Below are 19,502 nucleotides of genomic sequence, written 5' to 3'. Positions count from 1 at the left end.
CAGTTTGAATGGGTGTTGGGGAATATGAAATTAGGTCACTTAATGACAGGAGCTCAATATATCATCTCTTTGATTTTGTTTTTTTTCCTTTTTTCGACGTAGGGAGAACGACCTGGCTAGTGGGTCACCTGATGGCAAGTAATCTCTGTTTAATGGTGGAAAATAATCTAACATTCTAATTTATCATAAGGTATCATTGCACAACGCGCTACAAATTGATTCTTTACCCTTGTATGTATGGTGTATCATTGGCACGGTGTCGTTAAATATGTATCGCGATTTATTATTGTTTCTCCAAGCAATTACTTCGCAGAGTATGAGATACATTTGGATTTCGGATTTTCTAACGAAGATGCACATCCGTAAAGACACTTTAATATTCTTTTTTTATAAAATATGTATGTCAATTAAATACCCAGCTTTTATCACGCGAAAGTATTCTGCCGCCCTTTGCTTTACACCTACGTAGTGGTGATTCGTCCGGATAAGCACTCACTGAACCGAACTGTCTGCCGGTCACAGCCATACATACCTACTAGTGCCACTATACCGCATTGATAATTGTGCAGCAATCCAAAGATAACTATTTAAAAAATATAATACCTAATGACAATTAAATTCCATGGTAAAAATTGCTTTGAATTCAGTATTAGGACATGAAATAATAGAACAATTAATAAGAAATTAGAAATTTTATTAAAATACCTAAACATCATTAACATTTACTCTCTTTAGCATCCATTAATACATTTTTCGAGTGTAAAGCTGCAATGGCAAGAGTCCGGTCGTGTTTTTCTTCATTTAATTGTAGCTGCAGATTTTTAACTTCTAACTTCAATGTTTTCATTTCGTTTTGTAATCGCATAACAATAGTCCACAGACTTGGCGAGCCGTAACTCGACGTGGAGTGTATGGGTAAGGACGGCGACCTGACCAATGCTTCTATAGACGGCGTCTCGTCATCACATTCTGAAAACAAAAATTTTACCACCACATCAACGAAAACACTTACTTTTTAGCACCAATTTTGTACAACACCGAATTTATGCTACACAAAGCAAAATGTGCATAAGTACATTAAAAAAACCAAGCTACAAAATAACGAACCTTACAAACGCAAGATTAAATTATGAGCCCCAGTAATTCACTGAAACTATTTGTAATCTTAACGATTTGTAAATTATTACGATAACGTAAACGTTTTAACATAATATGTACAATGCTAAACTCTATCCATAAGTATCAAAGCATTCGCGAAATTTATTTCTTATTTAACGAAATTTTAGGTAAATCTACTTTCATTATTATTGTATGAAAAGTAAGTAATAAAATATAATAATTAGATAGTATTAATTGAGACAAGTTAGAATACATGAAATAGAAAAATGCAATCGAAGTTAAACAATCAGTTCAATGACGCTGTTGCTGGCGGCTCCGCCCGCCTGATAAAGTTTTCTCCGGGATAAAAGACCCGCTTTATATTTGGGATAGAATGGAGCCTATATTTTAAGTTAGACCTCTAGTGAAAACTGTATTCAATTCCATGCAGTAGTGTCTTCGTGATGCGTGGACAAACATACAGACATCAAAATTCTAAAACTTTTATCTTTTGTTGCTTTAATAAAGACCCCTCTATCAGTTTATCTTCAACATCGATAATGTATAGGCATAGGCCTGTTACAATATTATTATGTGTAATAAAATCCCTTTTCTAGATATCTACACAACGTTTAGTATTCTATACCATGCTACTTTCGTCAATCATTTAAAATTGCACCCTTAACGATTGCATAAGATTTAAAAACAACAAAAGAATGTAGTTCATAGTTTCCAATATAAAGGGTGCAAGTGAATAGGTACTTATTAGGTAGACGTTTAACAACATAGACACTAGACGATCATCAATTTCTATCATGTGTGGTTAGTCAAAGGCCTCGCCCAAATATTAGTTAAAAAAATAACCATTTCGTTATATCGCAAGAATTGAATGTTCGATTTGAATGCTTAGCCTATGAAAGACAAATATAACAAATGAGAAAAAGAAAATATTATTTTTCGTATAATTTAAGGCAACTTAGAAAAATATGTCCAACTTTATATTTGTTATGAACAGCAAAAGTAAAACGTTCATTGTTGTTTTACAAAGTCCATAAATGCAGTTTCGGTACGTTTGAAAACACCGTACATGATTCTCTAAGGAAAGGCTTCTTTATTTTGTAAAATATATAAACTGTGCATAATGCAGTTAGTTGAACAATTATCTCCGATATATATGTAATTTCACTTTTATATAATTTATTTTACAATTGTTTTTTATCCCAAATAAATAAAATAAAATAAAACTTGGTTACAAATGTTCAATAAAATTCCCGAGAAAAAAACATCTCATCGCCAAAAAAGAAAGTTTATTTAAAAATGTTAATAGCTCCAATAACTACAATAACATTCATAAAAAAATAAATATAACACACAGCAATATTGTACAGTTTAATTAATTAAAGTTTCATTCGCTTTTAAATTCCAGTCAATGATGTATAGCGTACTATGGCCTACAAACCGAAACAATGTTTTTCTAAATTAAATTGAATTGTCGAATACGCACAATTACGGTACAATATAATGAATAAAAGATGACTAGGTAATCATAATTTCAAATTACAGCAATATTTTAAACGGTAAATGTTTTTTTTACATTATTCCATTAACATATTATGGCAAATAAATTTAACATGTAGCTATGTAATTTCTAATGCATAGAAATTACATAGCTATATTTTAAATTCTCTTGTTACTTTACTTAATTACTTCAACATAAACAGTGGTAGACTGATGTAAAATAAATCGAACTCAACAATATGTCAATATTTTTTTTCGGTATAGGTGTTGTGTGAGAACACGAAACCCTGTTTAAGAAGAAATCCCAACTATTACTCATAGATTTTAAAACACTACTTGCTCTATGTCGATGCTTTTTCAAAAACAAAGTGATATCAATAGTCAGCAGCACTGGGATATTTTTTAGAAATAAAGAATGTACCCCGAACTCTGATAGACTGTTCACATTATGCTCCGTGTTTTACGCTGGCAACAACAAATCAATAGTTGCATGTCAATGATCTCGTTGCGCGGCACGCTCACTGAAGATATTTACTCAGTTCTCTAAGCAAATACTTTTGTAGTTAAATTAAAATTTTCAATTGCTTCGCTAATAAGATATTTAAAAATCAAGTATAGCTTTTCTTACGTGGTAACTTTATTAAAAAGGTTAAACAAAGCAAGGAAATTACTAAAAGAAATATAATTTATCGAGGTAATTAGGCTGAAAACAGTTTTTATTTTTAGTACACTCGCCGGTCTGTAATGTGATACGAGGCGTGCGCATTAGGTAATTTGTTGCAATGATTATTTCGCTTGTCAACCCTTCCAATTTATTGCGCTAAAAATCTGTGTCGGTCGTTATTAGCACAACCGTACTAGCTTTAGATTTATTAAAGCTGTTATGAATTACGATGTCATAAAGCTCGTTCATATAAGGTGAAAGTCGACATGATTTCGACAATAGTGGTTTAATTTTCCTTTCATTTATTAATTACACTTTTCAGGTGTGACTTCTAAATGCTGATTGAATTTAGTTCCTGATCTTACAGCTTCTATTTAATATTTAGTTTATCGTAGAAGGTGGTAGCGGAGTTCTGTATTTTTATTTAAACTGAATATAATGTAAAGTAATTATTTTCAATAAATCCATCACCCATTGTAATTATGGGGATAGTGGTGCCTGTCTAAGATTATTTGTTAGGTAGTGACTACTTCCTTGGCGTCGTTAAGACATAATTTTAAGATCCATATAGTATGTCATCCCATTTGACATGAATGTTAGTTACTGATACATAAATGTTCTGTAGGGCTAAAATGCTGACGTATAGGTACATTTTTCACGTATAATAATCTAAGCTTAATGTATAAAATTATATAATATATACTTTAATATGTCCGAATAAACTTAAATCACGAATATAGTTAAAGCTAATATATTAGAGTTTATCTGCTTACATATTCTCTTGCGTTACATACATATGTGTCGGTTGTTTGAGGTGGGCTTTTAGCCGCAGTACTACTAATCTGTTGTGAATTTTATAATTTCGAAGTGTGGGATTTATCTGATTATTTGTTGTATATTCTAGGTTAAGTCACTATTCAATGTTTTATTTTAGTCACAACACTGCGTTAAACAAAACTAGCACAATACTAAATTTCAAACAATAATTTCTTGTTTTCTATTGCCCTACTTCTTCCGACAAAAGAATGGTTTTCTTTATTAAATAAAACATTGACGTTTCTTAAACTCGCCAATTAGTGTACGACACTACTCCCACTCTGTGGAAATACCTTAGATGTATAGGAAAAGCTATTTTTAACATCTGTAGCTGCAACTAATAAGTTTTTAACTGTATTTTGGACAGATAGTATGTGTTTCACATAACAGCTCGTTTGGATTACGACAGATTTCAGGAAGATCAGTGTCATTGTAATAATGTTCCATTTTAAAAGACATTGTTCCTGTAATTCCCACAGGTATTATAGGACCATCATTTCATGTTTCAGACAAACGAGCGGAGTGATGATAGGCACTTCCTTCTTGCTGAACGCGTAGACTAATGCGCCATTGTAGTCAACTATAGGTTTTCATGTTCAAACAAGCTGTAGAATTACGGAATTTTGTGTCATTTATGTTAGTATCAATTACATCAGTGAATTGTAACAGTGATAAACCTCTTTATACTTTTATAGCTTCTAATAATTAAGGCATTCGTCAAATATTCTCACTAGCTTGTTACGTAAATAACCGCAAAACAACTACAATTGACAGTTGTAGGGAGATATAAAATTAAGAAATGGTTTTGTATAAGAAACTTATTTGCATTTATTAACAGTGAGAATGTGTGGGAGATATCTTTTAGATACTTCAAAGTAAATAAAACAAAAGCTTCTAACAGTGGATTTTTGAACCGGGGCAGTAGTCAGAAATTGCTAAAAACTTTGTGACCTCAAAAGTAGTCAAACTTCGGAAGGGCGTTTTGTTGCCTATGAGTAATCGAATCGATTGGTATCAAAAAGTGTTTTACGTCGATTACAAATTTTTGTGTCGACGGTAATTTTATTTTTCAAAATCTGTAAATTGAAATCTTATATTATCTTGAAAAATTATGGTCAGTCGCTTAAAAAGTTTCTTGAAGCTACACCAGTTAAGAGAGTTGCCCTCACTGCCTCAATTCAATAATCCACCTTTTCAATCTAAATAAATCAAGAACACCAACATTTAAACAAGGTATTTTTTCTGCAGTGTCACAGGCCGCGCCGCGTGTAGCGGAATAAATGAGAGAAAATATAGGAGTTCTGCGTATCACTGAGTAGCGGAACTGTAAGGAACAAAGGAAAGCCTTGTTTTTCCGTAACATAGACACGGTTATTTTTTCTCAGCACCTTCTATACTTTTGAATTGTGAATCGGTATTATAAAGCCCCTGTACCGATAAGTAGTGACTTCAAAAAACTTATAATAGTTTTGTTGTAATATAGTGAGTAAAAATTTGCTATTAGCGTTTACTCTGCTTCTTATACTTAGAATGAATAAATTCCTAAATTTCCGAATTGAAAAGTCATAAGCATATGTATCTAGACAGCTTTACCGCAGTATGGCTGCATCTATAAAACTCTAGTCGGCTCACAGTTCCTTACACCCGGCCTGGGACGTGAAATATGTCGTGCTTTCCGTATAAGATCGGGATGGAAAGGCGTATGCGAGAGTGGAGGGCACTTTAACGATGGCGACTTTTAAAAAAATTACCAATGAAAATCCAATATGAGTTAATTTTGCTTTTGATTTCATATATATAAGTATATATATGTAAACGATTTTAAAAATCTAACATCATTAATCATTAACTAAAACAAATATCAAAATAGCTAAAAGATTACTTTCGTTAAGTAGTTTTTGCTATCCAAACAACAGTTTACTACAGAATTCTTCACTGTGTCGAATTCTAATCGACAAAATGAAATCAGACTAAGGTTTTAATTTAAATAACATTTGTACGTATCCAATTCGGACATTTCATTTGTTTAACCATTTCAATGAACATGTTGAATTGTAATTGTATTTTTTTAGTAAGTATTATTTATATTATTAGAGTAAAATATCTGGCATATAAACTAATAGAAATATGTGTGCAGTAAAACTAACAACTGTGCACGTGCGGATAAATGTGTTAAGCTGGGTTTTCACGTACGGAGAAATCCGGCATCTATATATCCGGTCATATCCGTCATTCACTACACACGCAGAATAGCCCGTTCCGTCGGGGTAAAGTAGACAGCCATTATTGTGTATAGTGAAATGATGTCCCGAATAGATTTCTTGCCGCAACTAAAATTGATTAAGAAATTGAAATAACACGTAAAGTAAGAATAATGGCAATGGTAAAACACGGTTTTAAATATTTTAAATAACTGAATAAATTATTGTAACTAGATAACCAAAAATTCTACTTTTTAAAATAATTAACTGTAAATTGATCTTCGACCTGCATAAACTGTTACCTACTGCTCTTCTTTTGATAGGCACTTGGGCCATTGAAATTCTACATTATCATCAAGCAACAATCGCATGACAGTTTCCACATAAAATGTTACGTATGTATATTACATTATATATTAATACAAACTTCAAACTGTCTTTACATTATCCAATTTCTTAGATTATTATGTTTCTCAATGTCAAAACATGAACCGGTTTAAGATTGTGTACTATTCCCTCAGAGGGGAAGTTGAATATAAGTTGGAAGTGCGTTACGGATACTTATAAATATTTTACAAAATCATTGCCGTAATGTTTCGGATTTATTTATTAAAAAAATGGTTAAAATTGTTTTGTTTATGTTGCATCGAGCATTGTAGACCTCCACAGCACTGCTTTTATCGGTTGATATCTTTACAAACACTATCATCAATAAAATGCTTGAAGACAATGAGAGTTCGACTTATGCGTCCATTCTTAAAAAAATATAAAGTACCACCATACAAACACAGCAATAATTTTAATGCTAATTTTAAATAATACAACTGGAATATAAGCTTTGACAATGTTCGTATTCCAATAATGTTGAATAAAATACATAAATATGTTGATTACAATATAATACATACAGGAACAATAGGTATGAATGTACAAGCACCATGTTCTGTTGCGAACAAACAGATTCAACACGTAAAACTGGTATTAAAACCTCACATAGGCGTGTACAGAGGCCGGGGACTAGGGTCAAATGATCACAGAATTGATGCAATAACAGCGACACCAGCAAAACCAGCAAACATCGCTATTAACGCTATGTACAAAAGAACTTCATAATACATTTTCTCTATAATTTAAGACGCCCCCGATGTGCACGCCAATGCCGCAAGTGAGACTATTTTAAACATAATTTATTGTACATTTAATTAATATTAATCATTTTGTACTCTTGGAGATTACATTATATTTCGAGTCATTAGTTGAACAACGCATACCTGTGTTAATGTAATAATGAGGGTCAGTGCGTTTATGTGACAAATTTATTGAGCACTTCAAATAAATTAATCACAGGATACAAGCATTTATATTCACTGTATGAATTGACCTGGTCTACAAATTACATATTTAAAACTAAATTTAATAATTTCGCGTCCTTGGTCTATTCATTACAAAGTATATGAGCGATGGACTGGGAGTTTGGTTTTAATCTCAGATCGGGCTTTCTTTATAAAGATGAGTTAAACACAAAACTCCTATATCTGCTGTAAATTACTGTTCCAATATTCCCCTGGCGGTAAAAGTACGTCTTATGGGCCGAATACTGAATAGCTACCCAATATCCATCTCATATCTGTTAAACAAAATGAAATGAACTGACCCTGGTTTTTGATTGCAAAAGCACCAATTAAGTATAGGAGAAAATAGACAAAATTTGTTAGTTACTATATTATTATAACAAAGCCGTGTCTCTGGTTACTAACCAGAAAATACATGTGCCTGTGTGCATTTATCGCCCATAAATCAATAAAAAAAAAATACAATTCGCTGTCCTACATAATAAAAAACACGAATTTTATATTCACACTACCTTTTAAAATAGTCTCACTTATAAAAAAATAACCCTTTAATATTAAAATCTCGCACTTTCTCTTATGACATCTATCTAACATATCACCCTAATATATGAACACCGAAATAAGACCCATTAAAATACAACACCTCAAGTATATAAAATATGTTATAACTAATATTACAATAATAATATAATTTACGTATACTACAGTGTAACGCTAAGAAGTTTTGTTGCTCAAAGCAAACCATGCGCAATGCCAGATTCAGCCAGCCATGTTTGTAACATATACAAGCGATTACTTTAAATATAATATTTATTTAAATCTAAATAATACTGCGTACATGCACTATACAAAATCTATGTTAACATAGATAACACGTATTATTGTTAAAGTTGTATCAATGGCACTTGCACTAGATTTAGACAATATAACACGGGTAATATTTGGTTGTCGCCTATAATATTGGTGTCACACTTGAAACAAAACGTTAGACGTAAAACTTAACTCATGGGGTAAAATAGCGAAGGAGTCAGCTTGGATACATTGAGACGCCGATGCCGCGCCGAGAGCCGCCCACTCGGTAACGTGTAAGACAAGTATGACAAATGTACCCTGAGCAGTCGGTGAGTAGTGATCACGTCATGATATGTAGTCAATACACCGCTGCGAAGTTCACCGCGGGCAGGATTATTGGTTATGTCAGTCGAAGTGGTGAGATTTGGTGAGCTGTTTGACGAAGGTCCCACAACACCAGGTGGAGGAGCGCGCCGAGCGGGCGGCGGGGAGCGCGTGCGGCGCGGAGTGCGCGGGGTGTGCGGGGTGCGCGGCGTGCGCGGGGCGGGGGCCGTGCGGCTGCGCGAGGCTGGGGTGCGAGCCGCTGCGCCGCTCGCGGCCGCACAGTGCGCGGGGCGCGCGCTCGTCCGAGCACTGCCACAGATTGGGGTTGGACCGGTTCATGTCAAATTTCCGCTCGGACAAGAGTCTCCTCGTCTCCGGAGCGCGGTACAGGTACGCGTCCGCCGCCGACGAGCTTTTGTTACGCTTCACTTTGGACACCTTGTTGGCCGCCGACGACTCGGGAGTGTTACTTCGCTGGACGGTCGGCAATTTAGTATAGTTATAGTGAGGCATGTTAGTAGCGGGTGCGTGATATTGTACTTTACCGAGAGATAAGTGGCCGCAGTCCACTGCAGGTGCGATATAAAGGCAGCCGCATGTAACAAAATAGAAAGATTCAGACTATCGTGTCGGAAAACAAGCGAGTTATTCACGTTCACAATCGCGCACATAGATTTGCTTGCGTTGAGTGTTGGTGTCGTCGAAGCAACTATAATGTAGTCATCTTGGCACCGTGACACAATCCTTGTTAGTTACGCATGTATGTATAAGTATGTGAAGAGCGTGTTATGTTGCACATAGAGTAGACGTTAAGAATTATTGGTTATGGTATCGAATTGTCAGTAATATTAAAATAAATAATAATCTTTTCTGAGATTCTGGAATTGATACCATCTCGGTCATTAAATATGTAGTTGGTAAATAATTACTATACAACTACGACTAGCTACTTTGTACTGGAATAGCTAAATATAAATAAAGTAATCTAATAATATAATATATTGAATACGTCATGTTGTTTCAGATCTAAGAAGAGTTCTAGAGATACAACGTACGACAGACGGGAGATTATTTAAGCATGCTTTGTTCATGCATTTAGAGACATGTGCCCACATATATACCGGCATAAATAGACGATTATACTGATTATCAAAATGAGAGAGACTGACGATGTGCTCAATATAATTGTTACATCGACAACAGCAATCTTTAATAAATATTATTTATAAGCTCTACGATTTATATGACTAGCGAAAATTTTGGTTTTATGTGTAAATACGGTTTCATTCTAAGAACCAGCTAATAATACGGTTTCTTGACTTCACATGTCTCCTTCTTGTCGACTCGAATATCTCCAGTGGTATATTGGGTACTGCATAATAAATACAGTTGTGTTAGTGGAAACTGTTAGCCTTTAATATAACACCATTGCATACTATACTTCTTCGTAATATGCATTATATAAATTTTCATTCATCGAAATTATTTTTATTGCATACCAGCCAATTTAGTTTAATTAATTATATTTTGTGGGCATTCATTATTCTTTAATTTGTAATAGGTTTATTATTAATTTATATTTTATTCAACAGATATACATTTATAATTTTGTAACCGTATTATTTCAATAAATTAAATAATAAAAATAATATGATTGATATTAGATAAAGAAAAACCTCCCGAATATCTACTGAAATATAATTAAACAAAATACTCACCGGAACTTACAGCATTCCTGCACCTTGCCGAAGTGCAATAAGCCTCAATGACTTTTAATATAAGAGCATCTTCTTCGTACGAATTGGATTTTCTTTGATGCGGTGCGTAAGGATGCGTGGGCCCAATGTTTTCGTCCGATCCGATTGTGAACGACTGAGGTCTCAGCGGCGGCGCGGGCCGCAAGCAAGTTATGCTCCATCCTAAAACGTACAATCATCAATGCATCTACTGCTGTCGATAATACGACATATTAGTTTGTTTATACTATTACCTTTACTGCTGTAGTTCGAGCCTGCAGTGTCAATAAAATCGACAGAAGAAAATTTCTTGCCAATAGGACTCTTGTTCGGTTTAGCGGGCGATTGGTCGAGGGAGTCGCAAGAGTTTTGCAGCCAACGCGCGGGTTGATTCTTTTGTTTATTTTTCTGTGTCTGTTGCGTATGTTGTGTGTAGCTTTGATGATTGTTAAATGAGTGTGATCTTTTGTGGTTTGTTAGACCGGATGATATATCAGAGCTATTACTGTCGCTCACGGCCATCTGCAAGTATAAATAGTAAACACAATACAATTAGTCGCCGTATTCTAACAACTACTTATATAAGCGAGGAATGTGTTTCCAAATTTATTCACTTCTGTAGTAATTAGAGAACGTTTGAGATTTACATGAAACATGAGCTCATGTCGTTATCCCGACGGAATAGGTAGAATAGCCTCCACAGGGCTGTGATAGGAGGCGAGCCGATCGCCGATTCGAGGACACCTTCCAGTCCCGAGGAACCGAGATATATATATTCGAAGGTACCAGATTTATACAATAACCTTTAATTCCTTATCTTAGGAACGAATTAAGCGGTAACATTTTGGTATTTTTTACGTACCTTCTTAAACTAAATTATAATATTAAATTATACATAACCATTTACAAATGGGTTTGTACTATAGAATATACAACGATCTTTAAGTAATCAGCTATGCGAATTCCTACATACTCTCGGGAAGAGGTAATAAGCCTTTCCATGCAATATATGTACTGGACTTTTTAATTTGTTAGTACAATAACATGATGTCTACTTGCAGTGATTGTTTTACAGTTAGTAAAATGAATAAACACAGGCAAGGATGATCAAGTAAAGCACTGCAACACTGGGGGTAATTCTAATGACAGCATTAATCTAATGGTTATCAAACTTCAAGGCAATATTATAATCAAACCAGTGATACACAAAACAGTATCTCTTTACAAAATAATAATCCTTGCCTGAGTCGGTGACCACGGTTATGGGTAACTTTGCTTTCATCCACCAGTGCGCGTATAAATCCGAACGATACACCACGAAACCTGATTGGGGACTCGCTAGACCCTTCTGCAATTTCGTAAAGTCTTCGCTTCGAGACCTCGTTTTACGTAGTTGCGCGTAATTCGCATCCACGCTTTGTCTGTTATCTTTGGTAAACACGTCGCGGTTGCGTGGCGCGTTTGCCCGAGACTGTCTCTCATTGTTGTTTGTCTCCGGTGTCTCTCTGTATATACGCATGTGGTAGTGCAAGCTGGGCTTGGTGCGTTCCGTTATGTTCAGCGTGCTCCACTGGCAAGGCATTGGTTGACGAACATTCTTCGGTATGTCCAAATGTGTACTTGGTTTTCTGTATATCCTCGGCGGAGGCTCGGGTTTTAATTTTATTTCTGGTACATAACGTTCGATGTTTCTCCTTATTGAAGTTCGCTTTATTTGCGATGTTGGTAAAGGTGATGCAGCATACGTCGAAGTGACATGGGTGTTCGATAAATCCATCACATCAAGACTGGTTTCAGAAGTGACACTGGTGACGCACGATGTCCTCGCAGTTGAACCGAAAGGTGACGTGCATCTACATTGATCCTCAAACGTTTCTGCCTCTATCTCAGACAACGTGAGCTTGCGTCGCCCTGCGTCATAATCTCTTTGAGAGAGATTTGTAAGCGAATCTTTTATAGGATCGGAAACTTTTTCGTGACTATCTGAATCGTTTCCTGCATTGCCAGTAGTGGAATATTCCTGCATATCTGGTGACGCTAAGTTGCAGCTTCCCACAACTCCAGAGTCTGACGATCTCGGACTAGGGCACAGCGATCTGTTACAACATTCACATTTTCTATGATTTTTATCGTTTTCAGATTGCGAACTCATCCTTTGAATGCGCGATCCAGAGTTCTTGTTTACGTTTTCTGTCTCCACCATCGATTTCGAAACGGATCTTCTAATTCGTTTATCAGAATTAAGCGAATGCTTGCGAAAAGGTACGTTGGTGTTCAGATTGACATTAATAACTTTCATATTATCTTCCTGTTCATTTCGGAACATTGGCGGTGGATCGATAATGATAGATTCAATCGAGTATTGGCGATATGGTTTTGGAGACGGCGGCGGTAATTCTTGTAACACATCTGCCGTCAGTATATTTTCTTTATCAGTTTCTTCTGGAGTGTAATTTTCTTCTTGTGATTTCCAAAGTTTTGGTAAAGGGTCATTTTTAGCTGCGCAGTTTGGAAAGCTTTGTCTTGTAGGTATATACTCGGAATCAATATTTCCAAGGGTTTCTATTTGCATGTTCTGATCAATGTTAACTAGGTCTTCGCAGGCCATGTAAGGTCTCACTTCAAAACTTGAAGTTTCTGTACTTTCGGAATGTGGAAAAGTTGATGGCATATCATGTAAAATGCGGGATTGGTTGTGCGATTGCTGGTCAGTGTTCATCGTTTTGACAGTATTTAACCTGTCACTATTACCTGGTATTCCTTGAAATAAATTTCTCGTACAATCTGCCGTAGTTGCAGTAAATGACTTGGGGACTTGTGACTCATCCAAATGCATATCTGGGGAATTGTCGAAATATCGCACATAACCAAAATTACTGCCCCAACTACTGCAAGATGAAGAGATCGTCCTGGGACTGTCCATGGCATCCTGCCTTAACATTTTGGAGCAGCTCAGTGCTTCAGCGTCGGTGCAACTAGAACTCGCGTACGACTCCGTATCGTCTGTCTCTTTGTCACTCTCCTCGCTGTCAGAATAATCAGTATCCGCCCCGACCGTGCCGTCGTTCTCTATTTTTAATTTGATGTGATTTTTGTGTCGCCGCCTCACAGGCAGTCCCGTCAACTCGAAAGCTTTTGCCCAAGTTCTTTCGTGTAACAATTTGCGCAACATTTGTTTCGTTATTACTTTCTTTTTAACGAGTCTCGCGAAATATTTTGTTAATGAATAATAAGGCGAAGCAGAAGGGTAACTAGCGGGCGGTAGTGTCACGTGATAAAGACTCCGGCGGCTAGAGTTGATGCTAGACAACGCCCCTTCGGAAGGAGAGCGGGTCAGCTATGCAACAATATTACAAAATACCTTAGTAACAAGTTTCTTATAGTACAAATAAACATTTATTCTAATAATATTATAATAGATTATAGATAGTTCGATACTCACATGTGGTAGAGACTGTGGCTGACCGGGCTCGTGAGCCGGGCTGCTCGTGTTGGAGTGCTTTTGCAACAAGCTTACCCAGTTATCAGCCTCGGCTTTGGTCTGACATACTGCTACAATAGTATCTATCATTGGGCCGCTAATTTCAAATGCATTTTTCCGAACATCTGTGTCCTCTAATTTGCATACAGTAATGCCAGTTAATGGAAGACAACCCTGGAAAAATAAAATAAAAAATTCAATATTTCGCTTATTAGAATTTCTGTACATGAATACCTAATAATTCTACTAGCCACCACCTATAGGGGATTTCTAAAGATCAACATAAGATGTTAATCTGATGATGTTATCCTGTCTGTCTTTATACTAAAGTTTCCTATATATCATTCTGCAACCCACAGATGACTATATAAACAATTCATCCATTATATCCATATCCATTGACACATGGAGAGAAGAAAATACCAACAAAAATTCACATTATTTTTAGCAAATATAAGAACGCACCTCGTAAACAAATGCCGAGACTCGCTTGCTGACCGACAGCAGTAGCAGCGCCGAGGGGAACAGCACGAGGTAGCGGTCCTGGTGCGAGGGCCCCACGGCCACGCTGCCCATGTGCAGCACGTCGCCCAGCGACGCCAGCTCGCCGCCGGGCCAGCCGCGCACCTCGCCCGTCACCACTTGCAACTCCAGCTCCTTCTGACGACGCAGTGCGGCACATCCACTCTGACAAATAACTAACTTTGTGATCTCTCGGCATGACAGACTATAACGGACCTTATAGCAACAATAGTGTAAATTATGTACAACATAATATTATCGTTTAACTTGTATACATTTTATTTCGACGCGCAACAATCACATTCCTATCGCAATACGCCCACTATGTTTAAATAGCTTTAAACAGTACTATGTACGTATACGATAAGTATTCTGAACAGTGTACATACTGCAATATCTTTGTAGACCACGGAGGCGCGATGTGTATCGCCCCTATCTGGATGTGCTTCATGAACGTGCCTCGCTAATTCCTGTAACATTGCTGGATATTTGCCAAGCCGACGAAACGGTTTCGACAGCCCTGCTGTCAATACTAGCACCCCTGGACAAACAGCACCTGCATTTTCCATCCATGTGTTCAATGCTTCTCTGAAAAAAATATTTTATCAATAAATAACTAAATGGATATCCATAGCTGTTTGGTTTTTATTGCTCATTAATAATAAAGCCATCAATAAAGTAATTTAAGAGCCCACTGGTTTATCCACATTTGCGATTCACATTTTATTACTGAGTAGTCACTATACAATATAATATGAAACTGTGAGATAAATTGAGATTATGCATATTTAGTATCATAAAAGATGAGGGCAGCAGCCCACTTCAGCAGCCATCTATAGTTTTAATTGGCACATATATTTAATATAAATGGTGTATCGAATACCTTTAAATAATTGAAACTTACTTGTATTTGTCAAGAATGCAGACAGCTTTAGGATGACCGGAACAATATGTTTGGTGTACAGCTTTAATTTTAGGAGCCCACTGTAAAAATAATCCTCCCACTCTTTGGTCCGGACCGGTCTTCGTAGCACACTCCTCAAGTAATGTAAGGAACTGTTCATGAGTCTGCAGCACCTCATTTATATTACCCGTTAACTGTTTGAACTCATCTTTTGTTAGCCTTAAACATATTACAGTAGATCAGTTTTGTATAGCTTATATTAACCTTTTTAATGTATTGTTCTATCTATATAATATTACTAGCTTTTGCCCGCGGCTCCGCCCGCGTTATAAAGTTTTTCGGGCTAAAGTTTTCCGTTATAAAAGTCACGCTATATACTTTCCCGGGAGCCTATGTTCTTCCCAGGGTCTCAAACTGTCTCCATACCAAATTTTATCCTAATACGTTGGGTAGTTTTTAAGTTTAACACGTTCGGGCAGACCGATGCAGCGGGGGACTTTGTTTTATGATATTTTTGTAGAACTTTTTAAGAGGAATAATCCCGTCATACATTATTGTTGCATAACTTTAACCGTTTATGCAGCGCACGCAACAGAAGCTCTCAAAACTAATAAATTGTCCCCGTTTTTGCATCATGTTTCATTACTGCTCCGCTCCTATTGGTCATAGCGTGACAATATATAACCTATAGCACTCCAGGAACAAAGGGCTATCCAACACAAAAATATTTTTTCAGTTCGAACCGGTAGTTCCTGAGATTAGCGATTACTGCTCCGCTCCTATTGGGCATAGCGTGATGATATATATAGCCTATAGCATTCCAGGAACAAAGGGCTATCCAACACAAAAAGAATTATTTAGTTCAAACTCCTAGTTTCTGAGATTAGCCGTTACTGCTCTGCTCCTATTGGTCATAGCGTGATGATATATAGCCTATAGCACTTCACGAACAAAGGGCTATCCAATACAAAATGATTTTTTAGTTCGAACCGGTAGTTCCTGAGATTAGCCATTACTGCTCCGCTCCTATTGGGTATAGCGTGATGATATATAGCCTATAGCACTCCACGAACAAAGGGCTATCGAACGCAAAAAGAAATTTTCAGTTCGGACCGATAGTTCCTGAGATTAGGCATTACTGCTCCGCTCCTATTGGGTATAGCGTGATGATATATAGCCTATAGCACTCCACGAACATAGGGCTATCCAACGCAAAAAGAATTTTTCAGTTTGGACCAGTAGTTCCTGAGATTAGCGCGTTCAAACAAACAAACAAACAAACAAACAAACTCTTCAGCTTTATATAATAGTATAGATGACGTATTCCAAGATAACATCTTGGGTAAACAGTGGATTTCCTTTCCATTAATACATAGCTTTAGAAATCATTTACAAAATGTAGGTGGTTATTGATTGAATGACACAAAACCTATAGTTAGAATAATTAAAGTACAAGTGAATGCATCATTTGCCGGAAAACAATATTTTTCTACTTGGCATACAAATATATGTAACTCATTGATATAATAAAGCCTAACTATACATTTTTAACTATCATTTATTTATTAGGTTTTCCAGCAGACTTAACACTATGATTACAATGATTTAAATATTATAAATTATATATCTAGCTATAATGTAAGCCCAAGTCACCATGCATAATATGTCATGATTCATAAACATATTTATGACAAAAACTCTATTTTTAATTATAGATAACATTTGAAAATTAATAAGAAGAACTTTAATAAAAAATACTTACATCTCACTTTTCTCTAATGGTTGTAAGAAGTTGGTGATAAGTCCTTGCATTTCCGCAACATGAGCTTTTTCTGAATCTATAATATCTTTAAGCACCACATTTCTAAAGGCTTGTATTTCTGAAGGTGCTCTAATTGGGGATGTTGTAACAGAACCTGTAGGATCTTTTGAAACATTAACAAAGCATTTATGAGAATCCATCCAATATTATTTCTACATGACTTTTGCATTTTTTTTATTTGCAGTGTTTTGTTATGGCTTATTTGCTATGGATCTCTGATTTCTCCATTAGAATTGCTATATTCTTTCCAAAAATATTTAATTTTTAACCAGTGTTACTAACTGCATTATTATGACTTATAGCTTGTGTCTCAACTTGACAACCATTGGCAATACAACATGCTTCACATGTTGTCTGCAGTGCCAATCAATGAACCATTCACCAGTGCGCACCACGCACAGAATGTCTTATTATGCACTGGTCTTTAACTACATGACATGAATGAGTGAGTGAGTGAGACAGTTTTAGAGAGTCTGAGAGAGATTTTTTTAAATATTCCAGTTGTATGATAGTCACACATGCATTGTACCCAATAAACATAATTGATGAATAATCTGCAGTCAATGTGTTGTTAACATTACAGTGGTTCAGTTTTGCTCAAAATGTATCTTTTTTATGAGCTCAAGCATTGTACTTATATACAGACATAATAATATAACTAGCTTGATTTGCTTTTTAGTTGCATACACAACATGGATACATAAACAAACAAACAAAATGTGTAGTTCACATATTGTCAATTAGTATGTATGAATAATGTGTATAGAGTTAAAATATCTAATAGTTCACACTTCAGGAACCTTCATATTATTAATTAATACTCTATGGATATACCTTGTTTTGCCTTTTAATTTTAATTTTACATATGTACATAACAAGATATAGATTCTTTAAAAAGAAATTTTTTTACTCAATTTTAAACTGCACTGCATAGTCTTTTTAATATTTGTACAAAGCTCATGCATGTACACTATGAAATATTAATAACATCACACATATGTTTAGCAGACACATATGAATAAATCTATTTCCATAATAATAAAGGTCTAAAATAAGTATATTAATAAGTAAATTGTGGTGTAAATGTCATACCTTTATATTCAGTCACATAGTTGCTTGGAAACCAGCCGGTGGTCTCACCTAGAGTACCCTCCCACCATCCTCCCTCCTCTTTTTGAGTAACTGTGATAATGTCACCTTTCTTGAAGCATAGTTCATCATTATTTTTGCCTTTGAATGAATATATTGCTTTCACCAAGCAATTTTCGGTTGACATTTTACTTAACTTCTAGCACCATGTTATTTTCTACGACAAAAATAGAAATATTAATAATAAATACTATTTTCCATACGAAAATCAATGGTAAAATGCAGTTCAGGGATTTACAATTTAATATACGTAATGAATGTTTTATGTTGGAAGTGGATTTCACAAAAACATGTATTACTTTCCTTTAAATTCATCAAATTTTCATATTACGTAGGCATTCAGGAATTTTCGACAATTACTCACAAATACCTCCAGCATATGTATACAGGAAGATGAGTTCCTGTTTGTTCAATCGTTTCAATAGACCAATTATCAATTTCTATCACAGGAAGGTCGTTTGCAAAATTATCACACTCCTATTTATACGAAGATAATTTAATTTATGTAGAAACTATAAATTCTTTACCTACAAAAATAATAAAATTAATAAAGAATCCAAATTCATGGACTTCCAAAAATAAATATACCATAAATACGACGTAGGTACTCCTCCGTGTTACCACTCTTTTTACACCATTGACCATAGACAAAATATAAAGCCCATTTCGACAGACTGTTGACACCCGACGCGAGGCCACTTAATATTCTCATTTTTGGGGTATCTCTTTTTCATCTTTGAAAGGAAATTTTATTTATTGCTAGGCATCCCTATTTTTGATAACCCATTGCAGAAAATAGCCGAGTCCATTTCCATATATATTATAATTCTCTTTGGCCGAATTTCAGACATGGCCTCGGCCTTATAATTGAGACTATTTCAGACATGGCTTCGGCCTTATAATTGAGAATATTTCAGACATGGCCTCGGCCTTATAATTGAGACTATTTCAGACATGGCTTCGGCCTTATAATTGAGAATATTTCAGACATGGCCTCGGCCTTATAATTGAGACTATTTCAGACATGGCTTCGGCCTTATAATTGAGAATATTGCAGACATGGCTTCGGCCTTATAATTGAGACTATTTCAGACATGGCCTCGGCCTAAGAATTGTGACTATA

At 35.6% G+C, this 19,502-nt stretch overlaps 1 protein-coding gene across 8 annotated transcripts; it reads right to left on the bottom strand.

Moving 5' to 3' along the window:
* Positions 1-673: 673 nt before the first annotated feature.
* On the bottom strand, positions 674-19,040 carry LOC115446019 (rho guanine nucleotide exchange factor 6). Of its 8 annotated transcripts, XM_037441769.1 has the most exons (12): positions 18,744-18,979; positions 18,323-18,536; positions 17,171-17,333; positions 15,409-15,627; positions 14,894-15,092; positions 14,448-14,669; positions 13,944-14,156; positions 10,756-11,023; positions 10,484-10,684; positions 10,062-10,137; positions 6,290-6,426; positions 894-969 (listed from the first exon to the last, which is right to left on the bottom strand). In XM_037441769.1, the coding sequence occupies exons 2-11, from the start codon at positions 18,504-18,506 to the stop codon at positions 6,333-6,335; spliced, it is 1,839 nt and encodes a 612-aa protein (XP_037297666.1). In that variant the 5' UTR covers positions 18,507-18,536; positions 18,744-18,979; the 3' UTR covers positions 894-969; positions 6,290-6,332. The 8 variants fall into 8 exon arrangements, with proteins under 8 accessions (XP_037297665.1, XP_037297666.1, XP_037297667.1 ...); XM_037441768.1 differs by lacking the exons at positions 6,290-6,426; positions 10,062-10,137 and having other exon boundaries at positions 674-969; XM_037441770.1 differs by lacking the exons at positions 894-969; positions 10,062-10,137 and having other exon boundaries at positions 6,295-6,426.
* Between the last annotated feature and the right edge of the window lie 462 nt (positions 19,041-19,502).

The sequence above is a fragment of the Manduca sexta genome, chromosome 23 (assembly GCF_014839805.1).
Source record: "Manduca sexta isolate Smith_Timp_Sample1 chromosome 23, JHU_Msex_v1.0, whole genome shotgun sequence".
Taxonomy (NCBI): domain Eukaryota; kingdom Metazoa; phylum Arthropoda; class Insecta; order Lepidoptera; family Sphingidae; genus Manduca; species Manduca sexta.
The sequence above is the reverse complement of the archived record's forward strand: the minus strand, read 5'-3'. Positions and strand labels throughout refer to the sequence as shown.